The sequence below is a fragment of the Convolutriloba macropyga genome, chromosome 7 (genome assembly GCF_964194025.1).
Source record: "Convolutriloba macropyga chromosome 7, txConMacr16.3, whole genome shotgun sequence".
In the NCBI taxonomy this organism is placed as follows: Eukaryota; Metazoa; Xenacoelomorpha; order Acoela; family Convolutidae; genus Convolutriloba; species Convolutriloba macropyga.
The window spans coordinates 30434203-30462012 of NC_134474.1; the positions used below are offsets into that span (position 1 = coordinate 30434203).

At 34.9% G+C, this 27810-nt stretch overlaps 2 protein-coding genes across 2 annotated transcripts in view; one reads left to right on the plus strand and one right to left on the minus strand.

The window, feature by feature from the left end:
• Positions 1–164: 164 nt before the first annotated feature.
• The window catches only part of LOC142342772 (uncharacterized), an 80497-nt gene continuing 52851 nt past the window's right edge, over positions 165–27810 (minus strand). Inside the window, exons 19-21 of the mRNA XM_075394326.1 lie at positions 6495–6767; positions 3257–3418; positions 165–287 (exon numbers count right to left, since the gene is read on the minus strand). Coding sequence (XP_075250441.1) covers positions 165–287; positions 3257–3418; positions 6495–6767 — 558 coding nt within the window. The remainder of the gene's footprint in view (positions 288–3256; positions 3419–6494; positions 6768–27810) is intronic.
• LOC142342343 (neuronal acetylcholine receptor subunit beta-4-like) lies at positions 8256–26945 on the plus strand. The gene is made up of 7 exons (XM_075393642.1): positions 8256–8515; positions 13255–13415; positions 13828–14027; positions 14693–14991; positions 15218–15372; positions 15865–16095; positions 26470–26945. The coding sequence occupies exons 1-7, from the start codon at positions 8256–8258 to the stop codon at positions 26907–26909; spliced, it is 1746 nt and encodes a 581-aa protein (XP_075249757.1). The 3' UTR covers positions 26910–26945.

The window sequence follows — 27810 nt, forward strand, 5'->3', positions numbered from 1 at the left end:
GGACCTCGAAATTGATCACTAAGTAGTATACTTCGAAATCAGTTACTGTTTATAAGAGAATCAACTCTTAAATTGTTGAATCTTTAAAACATTGACAAGTATTGGGAGCTTTTAGAACTTAATAATTGGATACAATTTAAGTGGTGTTTGAGAGATCTGTGTACTTACATGGATGAAGCTTCAATATCTTTCAGTTGCTGTTTCAGTACTGCATTTTCAGCTGCCAGTGAAGCTCTATCTGCGCTTCTCAGCATCTCCATCGATTCCCAGAGGGTCTTTTCCATAGCCTATGTAAGCACATAATTTATGAAAGAGCTGAGTATATATTTCAAAGAACTCCACATCTAGTCTTGAGGTGGCACTCGATGCCAATTATGACTTTCAACATCAAACTAGATGAAAATGGGGAGCAAGTCGGAAATGAGAGGAAAAAATAGTAACTTGTTTTCTGCACTTGTTAGCAGCACAAGTTAGTAACTTGTTTTCAGTAAATTTTTTGCAGCATGCGTCATCGTTAACAAAATTTTTGGTCTGATATTGTTCAATTCCTTATGTATAGTTTTCAACTCATTTAGTTCTTGTTTCTTTTTTATTCAGCTTACTGGACTCATTTCTTAACGTTTCCACTCAGCAGAGGTATTGGTATTATTTTGTTTTCAACTTACGAATGCTCAGGAGAATCAGATCCAAGTCTGACGTCTTTGGAACAAGATAAGACCCATACCTCAGCTGAGCGGAAACTTTAAGAAATGAGTCGATTAAACTAGAAAAAAAAAGAAACGAGCGCTAAGCAAAAGGAATTGAACAATAGAGTAAAATTTTTGTTAACGATGACGCATGCCGCAAACAATTTTTCTATCGGAAACACGTGATTGATGAAAGAAAATGGTTGCCGGTACTAAACGACTTCTAATTTCATTGTTCAAAATTGCCAATTTTTTCTTGCTGAGCCGATTTTGACCGACTGATAACTTTACGGAGAGACACGCGAGCTGTCTACTGCAAAATCCTGAGAAATTGAGTCAACGGTTTATATATTTTCAAGATTTCTGATTTGCAGGCAACATATTATAATTCAAAAAATTTTAAAAAAATCATTTTTAGCACTTGAACTAAAAAACTATTTTTAGAATTTATGTTGGTAGTCTGTCGTGGTCCGCTCTCTCAAGTGTCAGAAAAAAAGTCTGATGATGCTGCTGTTGCGTTGCGGGTTTCATTAGCAGAAAAAAATTGAATAGAAGACAGATTAAGGTGGTCTATTCAACAAAAAAAATAATCAAATAGAATCTCTGATGCTTTTTCAATTACTTTAAGTTTGTATCAAATCTTTTTCAATCTAGGATGCACTCTGTTCTTGCTTTTGATAAAAAGAAGAGTTTTTGCAAAAAAGAAAATAGCAAATATGAAAAATAAGTGAGAAAACTCTTGGCTAAACAATTAATAAATTTGGAGAATATCAAATTGACAATCAAATGTTTTTTCCTTTTCTTCTCAACTTTTGAAATAAAGTGAAACGAAAGAAAATCTAAACTGATTCATTGAATTTTGGTTATTTGGTTTACAAATTAGGTATTTCTTGGGGGAAAGAACAACTTAATCTACTTTGGTCAATTATACCAAAGTAGATAAAAAGTTCTCTCCCTCATGTTCTTATCAATTAGTTGAAGCTTTATCAAACAAAAAAAAATAACTTCAGTGTCAAATCCGGGACAGAAAAATTTATTTTCAATTTCTTTGTCTATTTCTTTTCATTATCATCTCAGGTCAAGAAACTACGTCATGTAGAAATGGAATTTTAAACTGGATTAATCTTAGGAAATTAAGAAAACTCAAAAAACTATAGCAGAAGTACTAATCTTGCGTTATTTCTAAGAAGTTCTGAAATTGATTTGAATTAAATTACAATGGCTGAATAAAAGTCGGATTAATCAGCAAATATTGGTCTTGATGATTAATGGCAGTTCTGACTTTTTCGCAACTGAAAAAATTTAAAACCCTTATTGAAACTCAGAATTCTCATTTTGAAATTCAGAGGTTAATTTTCAATTAGGGGATCAACTTTTTTTTAACTATACGGGCTGTTTCTTATTTGATTAGTATTAAAATATTTCTGGGAACTGATTAGAATTCTTTTTTTACTTTTGCAGATTATATATATATATATATATATATATATATATATATATGAATATATATATATATATATATATATATATATATATATATATATATATATATATATACCGCTCAATTTTTGTATATTTTTCAGAGTTTCTTTTTGACTTTAATTTTTTAACTATATGACCTCCTTTTTGTTGATAGGACAGAGAATCCATACCTAGATTAGGCGTATTTTGATGTGATTTTCTTTTAGGCATTTGTACTAGATTTTAGCTGGTGTAAGTTAACCTTCGCTAGCATAGGTTTATGTCCGTTTCCTTAGTAAGTTTGTTAGGGCAGAAGGTCTTTAAGTGATTTAAAGTCGTTGAGAGGGCTAACTTAGAGAAAACATTACTTTAGAGGAAACAATATTTAGGAGTTGTTTTCAATGTTGGAATTTAGAGGCTAGGGCCTGACCGCCCTTTGTTGAATTTTAAATTCTAGACGTTTTCAGGCCTAGCATTTTATTATGCTCATCTTAGATGATAAGTATGCACGAAAAACAAGAAAACTGGAACTGGGGGGACTAGTGGCTGCGGACACGGAAATTCGAATACAAATTTTCTCTGGTACAACTTGTGGTGCTACAACCATCAATGCATCAACCAACCAACGTATTGATCGCCATGTAAGATAAGTCATGCTACAGTCCGATTTATAAAGAATACAGTTTGGAATCAAAATAAGGTATACACAGTACAAGAGGCAAAAAGCATACAACAGGTGAGTGATTCCAGTTATCAGCGTTGAAACAAGGTAAGGTCAAGTCTAAAAAACACTATATTTACGTAAAATCTTTGCTTGGAAACGCTAAGTGAATGTAAGATCAACACTTAGAAACCCTAAATTTAAGGAAGATCACCCACGCTAAATTTATGTAATACAAGCGGGAGAAAGCGTTCAATTTATAAGTGTATGTGAGTGTAAATTTTTCGGTGAACTTTCTATCTTTCAACGCTAGTTACCACTCATCATAAATAATTTTTGTCAACTTTCTTCGGCCCGCAGGGCTGTTTTTCATTTGCCTTTAATAGAAACAATACTCTTTTTTACTTTTAACAAAAGGAGACCACACGAAAGGAATGAAAAAGTCTACCTGCAACTTTTCGTCAAATTTGATCATGTCGTTCCACTGCTCCACTCCCCCACAGGGAAGAAGAGCCCCTAAGAGCACTTTCTCAGCGTACAAGTGACCCAGTTCTTTGCTGAATACTTGCTGTACTGCAATCAACAGAGTTCTTCTCCAGTCATCCATGCCCTAAGCCAGGAAAACATTTTTGTCTAATTAAATTTGTGTTAACTTTCAAGAGAGATCTCTGCCACCTTCTGGTTACTAGACCTTGCCCTCCAATTAATACGCATTACTGTTCATTTTTCTGCTTGTCTTCTTCAAGAGTGATTTTTTAAAATTAACACTGAGAGAGATCTGTTACTTAAAATATAACATCCCAAAAACATTATTTCACCTTTATGCTATGAATTTTGAGCAAAATTCAGACTACAAAACTCAATTATAGCAACTGTGGAAATCAAACTATTTGAGCGAGAAAAGCTTCAAAATCGTGAGTAAAAGTTTACAATATGCGAAGAAAGTGTGCGATAATGTGCAATAAATCATTAAAAGGCGCTAAGTTTAAATAAAAAAGTTTATTTTGATTGAATAAGAATTTGGAAAATGCTTTGAATATAAAAGGCCCAAAAGTATTCAGAAAGTGATTTGTATCTCAAACAAACTTTTGGGAATTTCTGTTCTCCAAAAAGGTCAAAGCTGATTAAATTATGAAGATTTTGTGTAATTGGAAAATTTTTGTCTGCAGAAGAGGGCGTGTTTTTGTTAAAAAAAAGACATTTAGAACTCTTCAAGTCTCTGAGAAACGTATAGTTGTTTAACTGGGATTTGAATAATTTTTTGACACTGGTCTTAAGCAGAATTTTTTTTTGACCCCAAAGCAGACGAGATTTCAATTTTTTCAGCAAAAACACAAAAACTCAAAAATGTATTGCACTGTTTTACATAAAAAATGTTAGCAGCGCCACACTCTCTTTTGAAATGTACATTCATTTCAAACCCTTTAATTCAGTTAATGTCCTTTTTTCATACCCAGGTTGAGGTGCCATCCGGAAGTGACCTCTGATCAGACCGTGCCAGACGAAAGTAACCTCTTATCAGACCATCCCAGACCAAAGTATCCTCTGATCGAAACACCGTGTGCGCTCTAAGTGCACTCGAAACTGTCTCTGATCAGACCTTTCCAGACGGAAAGGACCTCTGATCAGACCAAAATCAGACCATTGTCCAGACGATTGTGAGACCATGGCCCAGACCAAACCCAGACCATCGTCCAGACGATTGTCCGCTCAAAATCACTTCTGATCAGACTAATGTGCGCTCAAAAGTCACTCCTGATCAGACTATTGTGCGCTCAAAATCACCTCACCGCACGAATTTTATTATAATATATTCAATTCATACAAAATGATGTTTGCATTATTAAATTCATCCAAGGATAAGACCATTCTAAAAGTATTAATGCTAACGAAAAGATAACCCAACTGCTGAGAAAAAAATTATTTAGCATACATTAGTGCATATTTCGAACTCAATGGATGAATTTAGACAGCTTTCCATATAAAACATCGTATTCTACAGTTAAACAAAATTTCCTTGTAAGGGGACTGGCATGTTCTATCATCTGTACACTCTTGTTTCTGATCAAGGATATCAGACTCTAGATGTGTCTCTAATCAGAATGCTGCTTTTTGTTGCCTCTTGGCAGAGCCAACATCTCTTGGTAAAAAAACAAAAAATCAAAAAAAAATCAGCACGAAATGGCCTCTGATCAGACTAATATTCCTTGAATCCACCTCTGATCAGACCATTACCATCCGGAAGCGACCTCTTATCTTACCATCCCCAGACCGAAGTGACCTCTGATCATACCATCCCAGACCGCAGTAACCTCTGATCATACCATCCCCAGACCGAAGTGACCTCTGATCATACTATTGTGCGCTTGAACCAAATCCCAGACCCTGTAATTTTGGTCTGGGAACACACCGTGTGCATTGGATTTGGTCTGATCAGAGGTCACTTCCGGATGGCACCTCAACCTGGGTAGGGCTTAGTTGCCAATCGAATTTTTTGGCTACGTTCACATGTATTCAATTTTGTTGGGTTCTGCATACATTTTAATGCTCAAGAAATTTCAAAAAAACTAGTAGTTTCTTATTTTTTCTTTGATTTTATTCGCTCTTTAAGTCAAAAATCGTTGATGTTTTTGTAGAGCTTGAAAAAGGATATTTTGTTTTAGTTCAAAGTAGAAGTTTTGTATCGGAGAACCAAGAGACGTTATTTTGATACAGAATGATTTTTTGGTGATTTTTCAATAAGGTTGTCTTTCTTATATTTACCTTAGCGCTGGTATTTTAAATGTTAAGCAGTCCGATAAGATGTAGTGTGCACAGGAAGTAAAGCTTACGATATAGATTTTGGTGTTTTGAACACTGGGGATCTTAGATGAATATAATATTCTGCAAATAAACTAAACATTTTGGGGCAGTTACTGTTTTGAAACAATAAATGTAAAATAAGAAATATTAAGTTTGTTTTTAAAATTTGCAGTTTCTTGAAGACGTTTAGTTGAAACATACGGGATGTTTCAAAGAGTTCTGATAAATTCAAATTTGCTTTATTATTTGATTATTTTTACTCCACTCCGAATTTTTTCTAGTTAACTAAGAAAAAAACTTATATAAATTCATTGAAGATGTTGATATTGTTGTTGGAAATTTCATAGTTGATAGCGTCAGGCAGTGTGGCGAGGTTTCTAAATCGAATCGCCTCCAGAAGCTTTTAAAAACTTCTTAGATCCGTTCAAACAATTTGATGAACGCCGAAATAAGAAGTGGAGACTGGTTTTCTGGTATAATTGTTCATTCTGTTTTTTGAGAAAATCATTTTCCGAATAGTTGTTTTTTGTTGACGTGCGCCCATTTGATTTCTGATGTTTCGATAGTTTTTTTCTGGTCGAGAATGGAACCAGTTTTTTATAAAAAAAAACTGGTCCTATAATTTTGCTAGGAACTGATAATTGTTTAGCAAAAACCCAATCATCGAAATCAAAAACAGAGAAGTCTAATCGCCGCACATAAACGAAAGAAAACTGTCGAGAAAACGTTTTTTTTAGCCAAAGAAAAAATTTTGAACTGTAGTTCAGGACTGCTTTGCATGTTTTTTTTTTCAAATTCTTTTGCTTGTTTATAATAAATTATCATGACTTCTTGAAAAAAATCGCCTCTTGCCAAAAAAATTAAAATAAAAATCACTAGCGCACCCCAAAATCAGCCCTGTTGACTTTGGATATTAGTTCTTTCAGACTGTGTATGGTTCCAAGCAGACATCTCTTCTCATTGGCCCAACTGCTCAGCAATTCCATGGCACCAGTGCAGCACACACCTGGTCCCTGCAGGGACGTACACGAGTCCAGAGCCACTGATGGTATCGCAGTACAGCAGCAATCTGGCTGTATCTGACACTGAAGAGTGTCAATTTGGGCTCTCAATTGTGACTTTTCGGCTTGTAGGCTTTCCGAGTATCTTTCCCATTCCTGAAACAAAAATAAATAACACCTGAATTCCATTTCAATAGATATTTAGCACCGGAGTAATGGAATTGTGCCTATCAGATCATTTTCGGCGGTTATTTTATCCAAATCGGTGACTTATAGTTCGTACATTATTCGTTCGATTATAGCAGCATAAAATTACGATTTGCAACATAAAAGTAAAGTACATTACAGTCACAAAACACAACATGAAGTTCCGCTTCCTCAGCAGAACAATTCGAGAGAGTGCTCCAAAAGAGTTACACAGGGAACTGGTATCCATGGATCAAATATCAACTTGCACAAGCGAGCCAAAAAAATCCTAAAACAAAAAAAAACGACCAAGCAAAACTTCAGTATAAAAAGACATACAGGACGACAATAATTGCTTCAAACTTCGTTTTAGAGCAATTAAGAAAAGCGGTCGTGTTAACATCCACATCTAAAATGGCCCTTTTGTCAAAGTTTTGTCATGAGAGTTCTTTTTTATCAGTTTAGGGTTGCACTACATTACTCTTTTGGTTGGACCATGAAATCAAATTCAAATTGAAATTACACTTCTGTTTGTTTAAAGAAATCTTCAGAATTATTTTCGTGATTTGTACTTGAATGACTCTTGAATGTCCTACCTGAAGTACTAAATAGAGCAGCCGAATATTGTTTAAGGGCACTGAAAAAGCACTAAAAGCATTTCGTAAATTCTTGAATTTCGAAAATTCCTGTTTCTATTAAAATTTTGCAAAACAAGATGTCACATGTGTTAATAGACATAATGCCCTAGTTAAGACCGAGCCGCATGCCTTTAGATCTTCGTGTATAACTGACTTTCAAACCTGTTTCAATAAGAAGCAATGAACGTCGTAAAGTTAGGGGCGAATAGAGCGAGGGGCGGATTGGGGGAGGGGGCTGGTTGGGTTGAAGAGGAGAGAAATGGATAAAACGGGAGACTTCCTACCGGGCGCTAATCCAGCCCAGATTAGCCCACTCTCAAGTGAACACAACTCTCAGCAGATTTCAATTTAACTCAAATATTCATAACTTTGTGGAAAAGTCTTGAGATAAATCAACAGTATTCCTTACACAGACAAACTGTCCCAGCACGGGCAACTCACTCAACTACAACAGTGTTAAACATTGTCAAATGCATTATACCTGTGCCAGCTTTTGACGTGTGATTATTACTTAACTCTAAAAGGCTTGATTTTGCGACATCCAAATTTGGAATTTTTCGGATTCGGTACAGCAAAAAATGTTTTAATTTCAAATATTGTTAATGATTCCTTATTTGTTGTTTTTTCAAATTGTATTTCAACAAGCGAGCTAACTAAAAAAATTACTGTAATTGTTCCTATTTATCATAATTCGCGACATTCTGATGATTTTACAATACCACATCTCGATTTCAAAATTTTTCCGTTGATTGTATTCTTTGAATTTGATTTATAAAAACTGAACTGAACTGATTAAAACAACAGCAACAAAAATGTCAAAATGAATCTTTTTCCGAACTACTTACTGTCAATTATTCTCTTCGCATTGTGTCTATTTCACTACTCATCAAGCAATGAGTACCTACTGGCCGAATACCTGTTCAAGAATGACACGTACCACAAGTATCTGGTTCAATCCAGACCCCCCACGGAGGGGGGAATGCCAGTGCAGGTCGACTTCAGTCTCACTGTGGCACAAATTGTGGCCGTGGATGGACCATCCCAGACCATTAAGCTCAGTTTATGGCCTCAATGTGATTGGTAGGGATAACTTTAGATATCACACTTTTGAGTAGGAAAACCACATAGACAGTTGTTTTAGGACTTGGAAATAGACGCCAAGTCCTGATCTTTTGAAAATAAATGACGTGAAATCTTTGGGTTTTCAAAATAAGGACGTAGTGCTGATTTTGATTTAAAAATATGCAAATTAAGTAAAATAAATGACGGATAGACCTTTCATAATTATCCGCTTACTGCGCTTAATTTTCAAAGTATTTGTTACGTAAATATAGAACAATTCAGCGGATAATTATGTAAGATTTATCATCGGAAAAATATATAATTTTGAGCGGCTGTCAGCGCATATTTCGTACATGTTTTCTCCGCGCTTTCAACACACTTGTAACAAATCATTCAGCGCCCCAACCATTTCGCCTTTTTCCACGTATTAAGCACAATTTCATTTGTTTTTGCAATAAAAAACAGATATAACTATTTGTAATGATTTTTAAGCACCTTGCATACAAAATTGCAAAATCTTCAGTGCAGGTTTCACATAACTTTGATTTTCTTCCAGCGGATTTATTGCATTTTTTTTTACTTTTGTTGACTAGCATACACACTTTCAGCTGATTTCCTGCATAATTTCCACACTTTATTTTATATAGTAGTTTACGTCAGTGAGTTTATGCTAGAACCACTGAGTTTTGGCAGTGTTTCGACGTTTATGAAATTTATATTAAGATTGTGTTGAAAAATTGGAAAAATTCCAAAAGTTGAGCAAAAGTTTTAATATACAGCGAATAAGCTGTTTTCTTAAAATTAGAACTGATGTAAAGATTGCACTCTAGTTTTATATAAATTATGCTTATTTAGAAGCAACAAGCAACAAGCTTTGGTAACTTTTAAATGTTGAATGAAGTAATATGTACTGGAATTTCAAAGTGCGGAATTTGCATGAAAATTCTGTTGAGCCAATTTTTGCCAGAGATGTGCTGAGTTTATGAAAAAAATCTGCTAAATTTGAACTTATTTTTTCTCAAAATAAGGACTTTATGTAAAAAATGCAGTAAAAAATTGTCGCATTTTGTGGGAAATGTATTAACAAAAGCTGAAAATAATTTTGTCTAGTACTATCAGTACATAAAACTAAATATTCCACTTTTTAGGACAAATGGAAACTTAAGTTCCTCACTTTCAGGGCATTCCTTACAAAAATGATTCTCCTATATGAGCTCATATTTCGACACAGGCAAGCAAAAATCACGATCTCCAAAACCTTGTCAATTGGGTTTTGATAAACTCTTTTTTCAAGTCCGATGATAGAAAACTTTTGAAATCTTGTTTATCGAGAATTTTTAATCGAAAACCAGCGATGTCTCAATGTTTACTATAAAGTAAGGCAAATTTTCTGAGACGAAAAAATCTCGTCGCGTTCTTAACAGCAGAGTTCTTAGCTCTTGCTTTTACCTGAAACTGATTTTATTTTCAACAAAATATTTTAATCGGGTGCCAAACAAAAAGCAGTAAAAATTTAAAAATGCGTGTAGTTTCACGACAAACTGCCGTATCGTTAATTACAGGAAAAAGGCAGGCATTATCTTAGCTCTTAGTCACAATTCAGCTTTCAGGATAATTACTGTCCCCACTCATTTGTAAATAACCGAACACAAGAAGTCTTAGTCTAATTGAACTGCTTCGTGGAAAACATCTAAAAAACAATAGTCCTCAACTGAATCAAACACATAAATCACTATTGTTAAGAAATGGTCGTCATTGATTCAGGAGTGGAGTGCTAAGGTCTTGTTGAAGGAAAACACTTATCAAGGTATATCTTGCCTATATCATGGAGCACTTTAATAAAATTATAGAGAAATATAAACCTCAATTTGACAAAAAAATAAATCATGGAAACAATGAAAAAGTTGATACACTTAGGACTCGGAAAGTTTTTTTTCAGGAAAAGTTTTTACCCTGCAGACTTATAGACTTAGGAAACAGATTGCATTAGATTTAGAGCAATTTGAGCTTTACTTAAGTCTAAAAACTTTCTAAAAAGGACAAGAAAATCAAAAACAAACTTTCAGAATTTTGCATAGATGCAGTTTAAACAATTTAAAAACCATTCTCAAAATTTTTGCCGAACTCTATAAAGTTTTTAATAAAAAATATGCAGGTGGTAATTTTATTTGGATTGCAGGAAAATCATTTTAGCTTTAAAAAGCAGCAAATTTCTTTCCATAGCTTTTATTGACCTTTTTTAAGGTAACCTATTGATTTTTAAAGACTTGAGTCATTTGTAGAAATCTCGATTGCTAGTCACTAACTTTCAATTGTCCCAAAAAATTAGAACTCAAATTCAATATTCAATTTAAAAACGATTTTCAAAGAAAAATTTAAAGAGAAAAATTTTTTTGTAAGAGTAAGAATAATAGCTTGCGTAACTTCTATTCAATTCAAATGAGAAAAAAAAATTTCGAGTAACTTTAAGAAATGAGCGCAGAAATCAATTTTTTGGTTGATGTGAGTCAGGTAAGATAAATTAAACGATTAATTCAAAAAAAGAAAGTGACAAATGATGTAATTCTCACAAATACAACAGCAGAGGGTAATGATTCAGATCAATATTCACTCGCTGACTTCTTAACGAGTGACGAAATGACCACAACAAAATATCTAACGGCTTAAAATTAAACGAGACAAGTACTGAACTAATGATAAATAATCTTCATACAGTTGAAAAACAGCTAAACTTAGACGTGACTAAGAAACATTCATGAAAACTATTCATGATAAACGAGACGATCCAAAAACTTGAAAAAAATGGTAGACCGGAAGACAAATTTTAGCAACTGAAACAAAACTTGCTTTATAAAATTCGATTGCATGTTTTCTCCCGTTTTCTCGATAATTAAGTTTTTAAGTGATACAAGTTCATGAAACAGAATTGTTCACCTTTCGAGTTTACCTCCTTTTGCGTCGTGAGCAATATCAGCACTCGAATTTGACTTCGAAAATCATTGAAATTTATTAAGATTTGAGAACGAAAAAGAAGACCGTGATCTAATTAAAATCAAATCCGCTGAATTGCAGCAAACCACCGTGATATCAATAATAGCTTCGATATTATTTCGCAACTACTGCGAAAATATTCATATTGCGGTACAACTGAAGTAGAGTTGGACTGCAAAACGATTGCAAAAATCTTATAGGATAATTTCCAGCTCCATATTTTCCATTCTTCATAAAAGTAGACAACAATTGATCTTCCCAGATTTTTCAAGATAACTTAGGTTAGTAATTGGTGGTCTGAACAAAAAGACAAGACAATGCTAAGAAAATTTTTAAAAAGTCCATGCACTACCCAGACTGAGGTCCAAGACCAGATCTCAGATCAGAGCATCACAGAAGGAAATTACCTCTTATCAGAAAGCCGCGGTGACATTTTTTTATGCAATTGATGTTAATTTGGATCCACTTCTGATCAGTCAAAAGTTTGCTCTCTGAAAGCGCATTTGATTTCATTTTCAAGACGCACAAAAATTTCTAATCAGACCCACTTGCGCTCAAAATTGGCGTTGATCTGTGTGTCCTGTCCCTAAATTGTTCCCTAATCAGATTTTCCTGCTTCCTAAATGGTCATTAATAAGAGCATTTACCCTTTGGGTTAATCTTTCTTCAGCTCTTACGCTCCAAATAGTCTCATCTAATCATTCCTAGCAATAGTGAGTCTTTCAGCGTCATTAGTTAATTCATTCCATAAAGATTGATTTTTAGCAAATGCATTTACGTTTGAAGCGCATTTACGTTAACTGCTAACAAAAAGTTTGCCCTGAAAAGTTTCTGTTTTTCCATATTATGCACATGGTTCTTGCAAAATAACTAAAAGTGGACAGAGTTGCATGAATTATTTATTTCTCAACTGCTGTTCATTCCTTATTTGAAGGAATTGTGGCTCATTTTAGTTGCTGAACCTATTGATTTCACTTAGAGCCATTACAACTGAGTTTGGAAAGATTTAAGATTTGTTGGCTCAACCAGGAACCAATAAGTAAAATTTTTGCTCTTGGTTCCTGGTTGAGCCAACAAATCTTAATCAAATAAATGGCAATCAATTTTGCATTGAATAAATTTGTTTTGGTTCTGATCGGAATTAATTGCGCTCAAAATTGTCTCTGATCAAACTAAACTGTACTCGAGTTTGCCTCTTATCAGCCTATACTGCGGGAATTTTTGAGAGCAGAAGTAACAGATGTAAGCTCGAGTCAGTTTGAAGAGAAGCGAATTTGGTCTGGGACCTCAACCTGTGTAAAATACTGCCACTCAATTTGTTTTTCTTTTAGAATTTGTTTTCTGGGGACGAAATACAACGAGCAGCGACCAGAAAGGATAATAAATGTTATCAAGAGTTGTGAAGATTTTGTTAAGAGCTGTAAAGAATTTTTCTTGGTTTATCTTGATAAGGTCATACCAAGATCTTATCAAGATTTACCCTGAAATGTTGCTGTTTCAAGTTCTTGGCAAGATGTTTCAAGTTTTGCAGCAGATGTCAAGTCATGCATGTCTTTTCAAGTTGTATCAAGTTTCGTTTCATTGGGACAGTTAAATATTCAATTCTTCTCAAAACATGAATTCTGCTCTAAAGAATGAATAGGAAACATATCAATATTTTCCTACTTTTTCCCCGTTTGGGTTGAACTCAGGTTGAATCTCATTGACCTGAAAGCTGACGTTATGGTTGGTTTCGATCTAACAACTTAGGTTTATTTATTGTGAAGGTACGACCAGCGTATGTCTTTTCCGCCCGAAATGTACGAGGGTCAAGTAAGCTTCCGAGTGCCCTCCGACACAGTCTGGCTCCCTGACGTCATGCTACTCAACAATGTAGATGGGGCATACAACCCCACATTCCCTGCTAATGTCCTCATCACTCCAGACGGTGAGAGGAGATGTTTTGCCCCCCCCCCCCCCCGCCCCCAGTTTTTTTACGTCCCCCAGTTACAAATTATATGTTGTTATATAGCATGTTACTATGTAAAAAATAGCACGTGCGCCTGGGGCGTAAAAAATATAAGCCCATACTAAGCTCGGGGGCCGAAACAGAATAGATAAAAAAATCAGACACTTAAAAAAATCACGGCAGCATTGATTTAACGTGTTCATTTGCGACAAAAAATAACGCGAGCGATCGTCTAAACGAAATAGAAAAGCAATGATAGAAGTCAAAAATACATTTCTGACATACTGGCATTAAATTTATTAATCATTTAAAGATTATGGAAACTATACTATATAGAGTAAACTAAATAACGCAAATATGGGGTTAATGTTGACACGTTTGTGTTTTTCAGGCAAAATATCGTGGCTACCTCCAAGTATCTATGTGGCCACGTGTGAGATGGACATGAATCTATTCCCATACGACACTCAACACTGTCCACTCCACTTTGTGTCCATGAACTATGACTCCACACAGCTCAACATGACTGCCCTAAAACCTCTCTTCAATCTACCCGACTCCAGCTACGAAAGCACGGAGTGGGAGCTACAGGTGCGAGACATTATGATATCTTTATCTTTTGGTCGCCAAAAATTGAATAATTAATCTTGTCTCAGCCAAACAATTAGAAGTGGCGAAGTAGGATTTGAGTAGATCACTATGCTGATGCTTTCAGGGAAAATGATTAATCAACTACCATACCTACTGCTTGGATGACATCCAATGGTGATCAAATCGGTTGCAAATAGTTTGCTAACGAAACATTTGAATTCCAAATCTCAAGTATGCAATGCCATTTAAACGGCTGTTGAGTATCGTGGTCAAATAACAAAAAATACCCAGGTTGAGTTCTAGAAGGTTTGAGGCAAGAATGTCTAGACCGAAGACGAACGCACGAAGTGGGCGTCGTGCGTTCAAATTGACATCAAAAAACACCCGAAAGTCTGGACATGAATGCACAAAAATCTTGTGAACACACGAAAGTCTGGAAATAAGATCTTTCCGTCTGGGACGGCTTGGATATACTGGTTCCCATCTGGCACCTCAACTGGGTAGGATCCCCCGATTAGTTCGGCCGGAAGAAGATGCGGTCCACTTTTAGAAAATCTTGTCGGTTCGGTTTTAAAAAAAGCTCGAATGATAGCCCCTTTTTCCAGAAGACAAAGAAGAATATGTTTCATGATGGCCGAAACGAGTGATTTATGAAATGTTTTCAGGATGTGACAAGTGTGGCTGACATAATCGAATTCCCAGGGGGGTACAACCACTCTCAAGCCATTGTCACCTTCCATTTGAGACGAAAGCCTCTCTTCTACGAAGCAACTCTGTTAACGCCCATGCACATGTTGAACATTGTCGGTGTACTGACCTTTCTGCTACCCAGTTATGGAGGCACAAAATTGAACATCACAGCTAATATCTTCTTGGCTTTTATTATGCCATGGTTGATCATTGTGAGGTTGATTCCGTCGACTGCTCATAGTATCCCGTTGCTGATTGAGTACTGCTTCTTCAGGTCAGTAAATTAAATGAAAAGAAAAAGATTTCCGCATCATTATTTTGTGAAAAAGATTGCGCAGCTTTTGTTTGATTTGTTTCTTTTTTTTTAGTTGATCAATATATTTTTGAATTGTCTGAAGATAGGATGCAAATATCAAACGTGCACCAGTCTTGAAAGTTGAAAATGCTGGTTCGAGCATTCTTAAAAAATATGTTTGCCAAATATCTCTTTCTGTTTACAGCCTATTGATGGCGATAATCAATAGTCTCTTCTGCGTGATTGTGGTGAACCTGCACTGGAGGTCTCCCCACACCTGTGTCATGTCAAAGTGGTTCCGATTCCTCATCCTAGAGACTGTCCCCAAATTCATATTCATGCGAAGGGCAAAACTAGATGGTATGTATACTCGTATTATCTACAGCTTTCAATACAGTTTAGGGCTAAAATTGGACCACATATCGACTGAACTGTAAAAATGACGATCATATATAAGTTTAGTTATCAATAGCCAGGTTGAGGTTCCAGACCCAAGCGATGTCTGATTGGACAATTTCCTGACCTTGCCCTCTGATCGAAACTCGCGAACCCAAGCGGCCTCTGTTCAGCCCTCTGAGTGACTATGGTCCAGGCTATATCATTCGACCATAACTCTTTTTATACCCTGTAATTTGGGTCACACTATACCTCAAGAGTTTGACCCTAATTGGCCAATCAGAGGTTGCCTAGGCCTTGCTCCTCAACCTCAGTAACAATCTAAGAACAGTCTTTCATGCATAACAGGCTTCAATCTACAACTTTTTAGATGGGCATCTTTTCAATCTTTTTGGATGTCTTTGAAGCAGTTATTTTTCTCATAATCTCATTCAAGGCATCCATTTCATATTGTAGAGCGCAGACAACAACACGAAGACCTGGAACAATTCCATCTGATGTATTGCAACAGTCCCCCCGTTGCCTCCTCATCACTGGGAACCCTGCCCCCTACCCTACAGCCTCTGGCACTCTCAATCAAGAACGACTTCACCCGTGCCTCAATCATACCCGGCTCCCCCCTGGACGATGACCCCCCAATGATACCCGGCATGGTACATAATGGTCAGCCACTGCTACAGATTGGAGGTTCGTGTTAATTGCAAAAGAATGCGCTTGTAAATTTGTGCAGAGATTTTGTTTCCAATTACAAGGATAAAACTATTATAGCAAACCATTTATGCTATTAGCTCCATATTTACTGCTAGAGAACTTGAACTTATTATTTAGAGAGTCGCGCCCAACCAGGCGTGCTATCACTGCAGTAGCATCAGTACTAAAACTACGCTGAAGTAGAAACCTTGTTAACCACAAGTTGGGTTATTGCACAGAACTAACCAATTTTTCCATGAGCCCATCTAAACAATGGCAAAATGTTTTCGTCAATGATAACACCAAACAAAAAAATTGGAATGGGAAGGATCAGTGATTCCAGATTTTTTAGCGTGTAACATCTAATAAGACGGTTTATGCGAATTTTATCGAGCTAAGTTGTTATCAGTTGTTATATTTTCGCAGAGCCGGTACCAAATTGCAAAACAAGAAATTTTACTCAATTGTACATACTGTTTACACCCTATCTCAATATATGGGAAAAACTTTATATGGGAAGATTTTATTCCCCAATTTGTGAGGAATGTTTGGGGCAAATAATTGTGAGCGGATTTCGCATTCTATGAACCCACAAATCGCCAAATGCATAGAGAAATCCTTGCAAGTTCTATTGGCAAGTTTATCGTTACGTTAAAATCGAGTCACATTAAAATTGAATTTTGCGAATTCAGTTTCCAAAATACTGTTTTCTTTTTCAGAATTTGGCCTATTTTAATAAAATCTGCAGGTTTTAAAATAACTAATTTTAAAATGTGTTAGCCACTCTATGGTGATATGTTAAAGGTAAACATTCTGCTTTGCGTTTATTTTCAATTTCTAAGAGCTCATTGGACTCTTAGCTATTTTCATTATAAAACAGTTCAGACCTTCCGAATTATATGTGAATAAGCTCATCAAAAACACACAAAATACCTTTCTCGAAGTTTTTCATATCATAAAACATTTTAAGACAATTTTGTGCGCAAAAGTGTTTATTGTTCTGCTTAAAACTTATTCGGCGGGACAATTATTCACATGTTCCGTAAAAACGGACATAATTTTTCAACTCAAGACATCCACAGCAATGAACAAACTCTTGAGAAAAATGATGTAAAAGCATATATGACTTATGGTCAAAAGTAACACGTGGTCTCAGTATATGGGAAAAACTCATACTGCGGATTTTATTCCCCAATTTTTGAGGACAGTTTGGGGCAAATAATTGTGAGCGGATTTCGCATTCTTTGAACCCACAAACCGCCAAATGCATAGAGAAATCCTTGCATGTTCTATTGGCAAGTTTATCGTTACGTTAAAATCAAGTCACATTAAAATTGAATTTTGCGAATTCAGTTTCCAAAAAACTGTTTTCTTTTTCAGAATTTGGCCTATTTTAATAAAATTTGCAGGTTTTAAAATAACTAATTTTAAAATGTGTTAGCCACTCTATGGTTTATGTTAAAGGTAAACACTCTGCTTTGCGTTTATTTTCAATTTCTAAGAGCTCTTTGGACTCTTAGCTATTTTCATTATAAAACAGTTCAGACCTTCCGAATTATATGTGAATAAGCTCATCAAAAACACACAAAATACCTTTCTCGAAGTTTTTCATATCATAAAACATTTTAAGACAATTTTGTGCGCAAAAGTGTTTATTGTTTTGCTTAAAACTTATTCGGCGGGACAATTATTCACATGTTCCGTAAAAACGGACATAATTTTTCAACTCAAGACATCCACAGCAATGAAAAAACTCTTGAGAAAAATGATGTAAAAGCATATATGACTTATGGTCAAAAGTAACACGTATGGCCAGAGTGTTTGCTGATACCACTTGGCAATTAGCGTTTGCGCATTTCAAGTTAATCAACTTTACTTTTTTCCGAATTTTTTTCATGCAAATTTTTATAAGGTTTTTCATTCGAAAATTATAACATGTTAGATATCATCAGTAAAAACTGCGCCTTTTGAAACCTTTTCACGGGCAAGACGTGAAAAGATCCGTGTTGTTGATCTCTTAGGCTAATAGTTCCGTTCGGAAAGTTACGTTTTTTCATGAGATCTTTTAACACACACACACACACACACATATATATATATATATATATATATATATATATATATATATATATATATATATATATATATATATATATATATAGATTCGGTCCTAAATAACTTATTGGATGCTTAAATAATGATATGAGAAGTTGTACCTGTCCTGATCACTCAATTTGCTATTAAAAATACTTTTTCTATCAATTTTTTTGAGAAAATTGTGCAAGACTTTTGTCCGGCAACGCATTACCCGATGAAAAACGATTTTAAACATATTTCAGAGTACTCCCCGCCAGATGGTTATCTTGCAAGAACTTGCATGATTCTTGCCAAAATAGTTATCTTGCAAGATCTTGTAAAACGAATGTGTATCTTGCAAGATTCTTCTCAAGAAACCGGAAATGCGTTGCTCATAGCAAAAAAGATAAAAAGAAAATGCATTTTCAATGGTTGAATTTCATTGTTTCTTAATATATGCAAGTTTTTTGGCTGAATTGGAATACAACCATATCTGCGGTAAAAAAAATATATAGCTGAAACTTTTGAAATCACTTCAATACTTCTATCAATGATTCTTCTGATAACCCTGAAATTTCTCATTGACCGACTGAAAGACATCAACAACACTGAAACTAAATTTCCTGGACAAATTTATTTGGAATTAGTTAACAAAAACAAGTGATTTTGACTCTAAAGTTTCTCTCCCGGCTATAATTGTTCACTTCTCGGGTAAATTTGTTTCAATCACTGTGTCACTGGTAATGATGTGATGTATGAATTCTAAGGGAATGACAAACATTTTGCTCAGCATTTGCTTTTTCTGTTGAATACTTGACTTCCTTAAAATCTCATCCTGTAGCCCACTTCTCAATTTTATATATTGTTGAGACTAACCAACCTCTAGCAGCTCTTTTATATGTTGTTTGATTTTGTGACGGATCGTAATTAATTTCTACAATGAATCAAATAGCAATCCAAATAATTTTAATTCGGGAGATTGTTTCCATGCAATCTGAATTTTACTTCACCATTACCTGCGGATGGTAACCCTGAGAGCAAAACATAACATCCAGTTGTGTTAATTAAACTAAAATTGAACCGTTTTACATCGCGAAATTGATCTGGAGTGCTCGGTTCTCAAAAACAAACTTTCGGAGCAGAAGCATACTTTGGTGTAATTTGGATCATTCCAGCAAAATGATATTTAAACGTGAGTAATTTTGGATTATGTGAGTATGTGAGTCAGAATAAATACTTGTTCAAAGTTTTCATTGGTCGACTGAAAGACATCCAAATATTCAAACAGAAAAAGTCCACATACTGAAGTCAATCCGGCTGGGTTTCATGGACAACACATTTCGAAATCAGTCGACAAAAAGATAGATCATTGCTATGTGCTTCCACGTCTAACATTTCCCTCCCGGCTGTAAATGTCTATTTTTCTCGAAAAATTTCTTCAATCACAGTGTAACATGTGTGATGCATGAATTCTAAGGACAGAACAAACTTTTTGCTCAGCATTTGCTTGTTCTGTTGAAAACTAGACTTCCCCAAAATTATATAACGAAACCCATTTCTCATTTTTATGTGTTATCAAGACTAACCAACCTCTGGCAGCTCCTTTTGTGTTGTTTTACCATTCGGCAGATCGTAATACTTTTCTACAATAACTCAAAAACCAATCTAAACAAATTTTCTTCGAGAGACGCAATCTGAAATGCCCTTCACTGTTACTTGCGGTTGCTAAAACTGAGAGCAAAACAAAACACCCAAAAGCGTTAGTTTATATAACTTCGGACTATATTACATCGCTTAATTAAACTTGAATGCTCAGTTGTCACCAAAAAGAAACACTAAAAAATTAAGAAAACAGAATGAAGAAAACACAAAAATAAGAAAACACAAAAAAAATCAAGAAATGAAATAATCAATAAAAATTTTGAAACATGAAAATGATTAGGACGGTTTTCTGACAACTTACTTCACTTTTTGCTGATTTGATTTCATCATGAGCTTTTTTTGTCGATGCATAAAAAATTTGTACATTCAAGTTGAAACCGTACAAATTTTTTTATACAAGATTATGTTTATAGGACTTTTTTTGCTGAAAAATTAGAAATATAGATTGTAAGATTTTTTGCGTCAAAAACAGTTATTTCGCAAGATTTCTTTATAAAATGGTTGTCTTGCAAAAATGTTGTCAAAAATGGCGATCTTGAAAGATTTTCCAAGACGAGTGGTTATCTTACGAGATCTTGCCAAACAAATGAGTATCTTGCAAGATTCTTCTCAAAGCTCCTAGAAGCCGGAAATACCTTGCTCAGAGCAAAAAAAACTAAGGAAAGTGTATTTTCATCTGCTGAAGTTGATCGTGTCTCAATAAATGCCTCAATAAATGCAAATGTTTTGACTGAAATGGAACACAACCATATCTGCGGTAAAATATAGCTTTTAATTTTTGAAATTAGTTCAAAATTTCAACAAATGATTTTTCTGTTAACCCTGAAAGAATCCATTGATCTACTGAAAGACATAAAAACTATTCAACAGCAAAAGTCTTGAAACATTTTCCAAGACTTATAGTTAACTTGCAAGACTCTTACAAAACAAATGGTTATCTTGCAAGAGCCTGCAAGAAACTCTTGGAAGACGTTGCATCAGTGATGCACGAGTGATGACAACTTTATCACCTCAGTACACTAAATTAAGTTAGAGTAAATTTGCCTGAAAAGTCATCTTAGTTTACCTGAAACGTTAACGCAATTTTGCCTCACCTTAAATTATCTGAAATTTAACCAAAAATTACCTTAACAGTAAAGGTTACAGTAACTTAAATTTTGCATTAAAAGACCTTAACCTAAATCTTAAAAGTACCTTAAATTAAAAATTAATGGTTAGGTTAAATTAAAAATAAAGGTGGAATCAACCTTAACAATTATGCTAGGATATTTTTAAGGTGAAATAATGAGAACGTTAATGCTTGTAGCACCTCTACTATAGCTGATTTAAGTATCAAACAGCAATTGTTCCCGATTATTTTACCTCGCTTATTAAAAATATGGAAACGCCAGATAAAAAAATTATCCGAGAGTGATACCGCGCTTTGCAAAGCAACTTTTAATATCAGATAGCACACACCGCAAAATCAATCAACAAGACATCTTGCAGCAAACGGCAATACTTTCATATTCTTCGGCAACACTTAAATATATTGGAAATGTTATTGAAACATATTATCCTGGGGCTATGACGGACAGTTTAGTACTACACGCTGGACATAATTCAAATGATAAAGGTTTATCTGGGCAAGATGCTGCAATGCAAATGAAAGGTATAGTTGATAATTGAAAAAAAAATGAAACCATACCGTGTAGCTGCTTGGAAAATTTCACCTGTCCATTACGGTTGTTATGGTCGAAATAGTAATAATTAGTAACAATTACAAAGATTACTGAGCAACTGGAAATTATATGTCTGGAACTGCATGGTCTCTATCCGTGGTCAAAAGTTGAATGTCTTGATAATAGTCTTACAGTTAATAATATTTCTTATGACGGTTTCACCCAAACATAAATGGAATCAAAAACCTTGTGAATAAAGTTCGGCACTATAAAGTCTTGAACAACCTACATGCAGCACAGAATGTGATCCAACCTCAACAAATTCCAAATTATCGCAATATTGCTTGAGTTAAAATATATGTAAGATATGAGAATTTCTTTTTTAATAGTGTTTTTCAAGATATGAGAATTTGTAGTTTTTTTTGACAACTTTACACAAAAATCACTTCATAGCCATTAGGAGCATTTTAACTCTAGCAAAACATTCGTTATACAATATTGTGTACATATTGATGGTCAGCTGGAGTGAAAAAATTTTGCGCTCCAAAACTGTTCGTTTTCTTTGCAATTTGGTTTTGAGAAAAACATTACTCCTCGGTCGAGATGTTGAAAAAAATCGCTGACCCTTTAATACGTCGAAGTTGTCGACTTTTGATGAAGTACTAGATCCATCCCAAAAGTGTTTGCATTTTTTTCTCATAAATGCGCGTAGCATACAAAATAATTATGAAGACCTTTCGAATATGCTTCAACAACTGGATTCGCAAACTATACTTTAGTAAACGAAACATTGGTTTCCGAGCAGCAGGACACTAATTTCAATATTAGTAATGAACATCTTTTCTGACAAAAAACTCGATCAAAACAAACAGGAGTCCAGTAAGGTGGGGGTGTTAGAGTTTGGATCCCCAGACGCTTCAATGTTAAACGTAAAAATGCATTTGAGATAGCTACTGCAAATATTTTTGAATCAATGTGGCTCAAAATTAATGAACCTCTGAAAAATAAATGTTTAGTGCATATTTCGTACAATCGGAGTAAAAATCTTTCCGATTTTTTCTTGAACGAGTTGAGTGCTGACGTATCTAATGCATATTCCTTAACAATCTTCTTCTATTTGGTGACAATCTTCTTCTATTTGGTGACTACAAGACTGACCAATTCAATAAAAAAGAGAAAGAATTACTTGATAACTTTACAACTGGTCTGGCACTTAACCCAACAATTGTGGACACTTCTACTCGCATCAACAAAACTAATCAATCGCTTATCGATCACTGCTTCATGACAAAAAACCAAATTGTAGAATGGAAAGTTTGTTTGCCGCCCACTGACGATGATCACTACATCATATTTTATCAGAGTAATTTAGAATTGATAGGGAGGAACAAAGATAAACATTTTTTTTACATGAAATATGAAATTTATCTCGGGGGAGAAATTCAACAGGGTTTTGGCTTTTGCTGACTGGCGACCTATGTATCAACAGGAAAATTGTGACGAAATGTTTACAAAATTTATTCGAAGTACAAAATTTATTCAAAGTACAAAAATTATTCAAACGTTTACGAATAATTTTAAAGTGTGCTTGATCAACATGCACCTACACAGATCTGTGATTCTTCAATAAAACAAAACAAAAAAGTGATAAAGCATGGATCTCCATTACCAAGGAGCTCAAAAATAGTAGCAGAGGAACATTATTTGTACAATCAAAACAAATTTTCTCAAAACTACGATGTTTTCGGCAAGTTCAAAAATGCCGTAACCTAGTGAACTGAAACCTAAGAGACGCACATCACAAATATTCTGTTAATTTTAGAAAGCAATGTGAAACATCGAAGCAGAAATGGAGTTTCATCAATAAAAAATTAGGAAATCACAAACAAGGTATTAGTGTGTCTGAAATTGAAACAGACAGAGCCAAGACCGTTGACAAAAAAGCAACTTGCAATGAAATTAATAAATATTTCAGGATATGGGCAAATATTCTGGTGATTTGGTTTCTCTCAATATCCATATGTTGGATCACTGTTCTGAAAAATTCAATTTTAGAGTAGTGACTTTGAAAGAGGTCTACAAAACCATTGACAGTTTAGAAAACAGTAAATCACCGGATCTAGGTTTTGTCCATGCGTGGGCTTTAAAGGCGGTAACATACGCAATTGCTGCTCATCTGCAATTTTTTTTTAATGAATGTATACAAAACAGTGTATTTCCAACTGTTCTAAAACATGTATATGTCACACCAATCCACAAAAAAGGAACAACAACACAAATGTGCAACTGTCCACCAATTTCGGTCACAACAACTTTTGCTAAGCTTTTTGAGAAGCTTCTCCTTTTCCAAATATATGGATCACATTGATAAAAACAATTTGTTGAATAAAGAGCAATTTGGATTCCAAAACAAAAAATCTTCAACAGTTGCAGTATTGTTTTTCACTGAGGCAGTAATAGAAAATCATGAAAATGGAATTATTTTATTGAAGACGGACAACTACTCGAAGGAAAATCAACGCACTTTGAAGGCTGATAAAACAGAACTACTTTATTTTTCTACCAGGGACGAATTAGAACCAAAAATTACTTTTAACGGGAATTTTAAAAATTCTGCTGAGGGTTGTCGTTATCTAGGAACACACCTTGACTCAAAATTGACTTTTGGTGCAAGTCTAAATGTAGTTATTGAGGTCGCCATTCGCTCACTATACATGATAAAAAACCATATGCCCTTGGAAGTAAAGTTGCAAGTTTTCAAATTTTAAGTCCTGTCTCACTTGTCATTCAGTGGAGTTTATTTAAAAACATTGTCAGCAAAAAACATACAGCGTACAAATCGACAGATTAATTGGGGCATATGTGCTATATGTGTTGTAAATTCGATCATTGTCGTGATATCCTTCTCAAATCGCATGTCCTACCAGCTGAATTAATTGTTTCAAAGTTTAGTATATTGAAACTCCACACAGACTTGAATTAGACATAAAAAATGTGCAAACCGCCTACAAATAAAACAGAACAAAACGGACAAAACAGCTGATAACAAGAACGTAAAAGTATGAGCAGAAAAAAAGGTCTTTGATTTGAGGAGCATACAAAAACGCAACGTCAGCATGAAATATTTCCAATAGATAGACAGTTAGGATCATTCTTGTCTTGTTTTTATATATAGTAGAACGAACAGCTTAATGGGTAACATCAATTAATAACCAGAAGATTAATGTATAGTTTTTATTTTTTCAATAAATTTTTCTGATTATTCTGAAGGCATGTAAACCCTAACCTTTCGTCGGTTATATTATTAATTTACATGTTTGAAAAAAATATATTTCCCAAAACCCAATAGTTCCAAATTCAAAGCAATTGCTATATAGCAATGACAAAAACACAGCCGGCAGATTGCTGGAATTGCGGGGAAAAAACCAAGAGCACCGCAATATAGCTCCGCTCAGCTTACAGCAGTTTCGCAGCTATAAAACATAACCGACTAGCGTCGGGCGGATTGCTCTCAAATGACCGGCGAGTGGTTGGCTTCGTCAACAGCTAGCCACGGTTTAGGGACATCAGTGCACTACCTCTTTATCCCGTTTCCGCAGACGAAAGTCAAATGGGTCAGACAAAAAATTGGCCAAGCAAAAAATTGCATAAAACACACACCGGATTAATATTTTAAAATAAAAATCAAATTATAAATTACTGATATTAAAATCTTGAAGAACATTCCATTACATCTAATAACTATGCAATAAAATATTATCAAATCCTAGAGGAAAATCCGTGTCTCTTGAGGCCAGAGAAACCTAAAAAAAGACAAAAAATGGCAAGCTTTGTTTAAAAAAATTGCCAAAACTTGTGATATTAAAAAGCGGAAAATTATTCCATGGCCAACAAAAATGTTTGAGTAACTTATTATCAAACCATAAGGCAGGTTTTCTGACATTGAGGCCCAAAAAATCTGAATAATGACTATAAATGTCAAAAAATTGAAAAAAAATGAAAAAAAAAATCGAAAATTAGCCAAAATTTGTGACGTTAAAATCTTACAAGACATTCCATTTAATCTAGAAATTATTTAGTAAACTATTTTCAAACCCTAGAGGAGGTTCCTTGGCTCTTGAGGCTGATAAATTCTAAAAACCTACAAAAAATTTTAAAAAAGATTGAAAAAAGCTAAAAAAAAATTGCTAAAAATTGTAATAGTAAAAAGTTGAAAAACTATTCCATTGCCATTAAAAAATTGCCAGTAATTTATTATCGAACACCTTAGGATGTTTCCAGGCCACTGGGTCTGGAAAGACCTGAATAAAGAAAAAAAATACAAAAAATTTGAAAAAATTGCACGTTTTGTCAAAAAATTGCTAAAATTCGTGATATTAAAATGTTGAAACCATTCCATTACAACTAGAAACAATGCAGTAACCTATTATCGAACCCTAAAGGAGTTTCTTTGACAACTAGGGCTGATAAAAATCGAAAAAAGAGCTTGAAAAAAATTGCAAAATTTTGCGTTTTTAGCAAGCGGTTGTTCGTCAGTAGCTAGCCACGGGAGGGGGGGGGGGGTCACTGGGGGTTGATTCGGGGCATCACTGGGGTGGGGGGCATTAGCGCGGTGAGGGTGGGGTGGGTGGGGCAAAAGGAGGGGGGTCAACAGTGGGGGTGCTTTCAACCTCTAAGAACCGCCCCTCACACCATAAGTATAAGTATAAGTCTCCAAAACAGTTTGAGCTGAAACAGAGCTGGAAGGCTCTAAGAGCACTTTATGCCCGCTGGGCGCTACCTGTTAATCCCGTTTTTGAGTACGAAAAGTCAAAAAGCGTCAGACGAAAAATCGGTCAAGCGAAAAATCGCATAAAAAATACCGATAAAAAAAACTGATATAATTGCTACAAACTTCGTTTGAGAGCAATTAAAAATGTTTTTGATCACAGCCCACCGCAGCTTTTGCTTTATAATCGAATTAATATTTCAGAGCCCATAAACTTCAGTCCACTTTTCTCGTCTCCTCCGGGCTTCCCTGGATTCTTTCGGCCAGATTACGAATCGGACAGTGGCCTTGTCTCCTCAGCGCACGAATCCCCTCACGTCGGATTCGCCCCAATTCTAGAAACCAGTTTCATCGGGTCAATTACCGAGACAAGTTTGACCCCTCCCCCTATGGCGGAATGGCACAACGCAATGACTCATAACAACCGACGTCAAATGGAAGACCAATTTCTAGAATATTCTGAGGAATTGGAAGCATTTGCTCTGGTTGAGTACGTGGCGAACTATATGAAACGGAAGGATGAATTCGAGCGAAAAAATGATGACTGGACTTTTGCGGCTTTGGTTGTGAACAGAATTTTCTTCATAATTTACATGATTATCTTGATAGTTGGAACTTATTACATATTCTGGATGGCTGAATGACTTAATTGAATATCATAAAAACTCATCAAACAACAACTTATATATTTTTTTGATGATTACAGGTTGCCCAATTTGAGCGATATCTGCTCAACTCAAGCAAATATTAAAGTTTTTAGTACTAAGAGAGGTAAACCAGTTTGATGCAGTGGAGCTTGTATAGGGTCCTTATGATGTATGAAAAAGCTATTTGGATTAAAATAAGAACCAATAATTTGTCACAGCAAGTGCATTTAAAAATTTGCTCAAAATAATTAAGATATATTTGAGATGTCAAAAATCCTCATGAACGATACACTATAGTATTAAAAAGTTACTTACAGCACAATTTGTGCTTTGTGTTACTTACAGCACAATGCGGGAAAATTTGTACTTTTCGATTTCATTCTCGTTTTATCCAATTACAAATAAGAAATGGTTAGGCTGCTTTGTTCTACTACTGTCTGCCACGCTTTATTCAATTCAAAAAATTCAATTTGATGAACAACTCAGCTTAAAATCAATTTCAAGTGAAAAGCGTGCGTAAAAACGTTGCCGAAAACCAGATAAAACTGAATTCCGACATTGACCACGTGTTTTGGTGTACAATCATATGGATGACACTTGCTTAGTAGATATCCAAAGAAAAAACTAAATTAATTAGAATATCTGGACATTTTCAAAACTAAGAGGAAAAAATGCAATTTTTAGACCTAATTTCTCGACTGAATTCTGCAATAGTCCAGATCTGAATTCCAAAACCTTAATAAAATAACATCAGACAAATTGCTCTCCAACGACTGGCAAAACTGGAGAAACTTCTATGGTGCAAAAACTTCTAAAAACGGGGGGTTCCAAACCCCGTACTCGCGGATGAGATTGAGGGACATTAACTACGACGCTACATGGGCCAAGTCCGCATTTC

Bases quoted from the DNA above. Each gene is read 5' to 3' on its own strand.
- LOC142342343 (XM_075393642.1), top strand. From the start codon at position 8,256: ATGAATCTTTTTCCGAACTACTTACTGTCAATTATTCTCTTCGCATTG. The intron at 14,028-14,692 runs GTGCGAGACATT...AAATGTTTTCAG, and splicing joins GCACGGAGTGGGAGCTACAG to GATGTGACAAGTGTGGCTGA. The intron at 16,096-26,469 runs GTTCGTGTTAAT...TTAATATTTCAG, and splicing joins GCCACTGCTACAGATTGGAG to AGCCCATAAACTTCAGTCCA.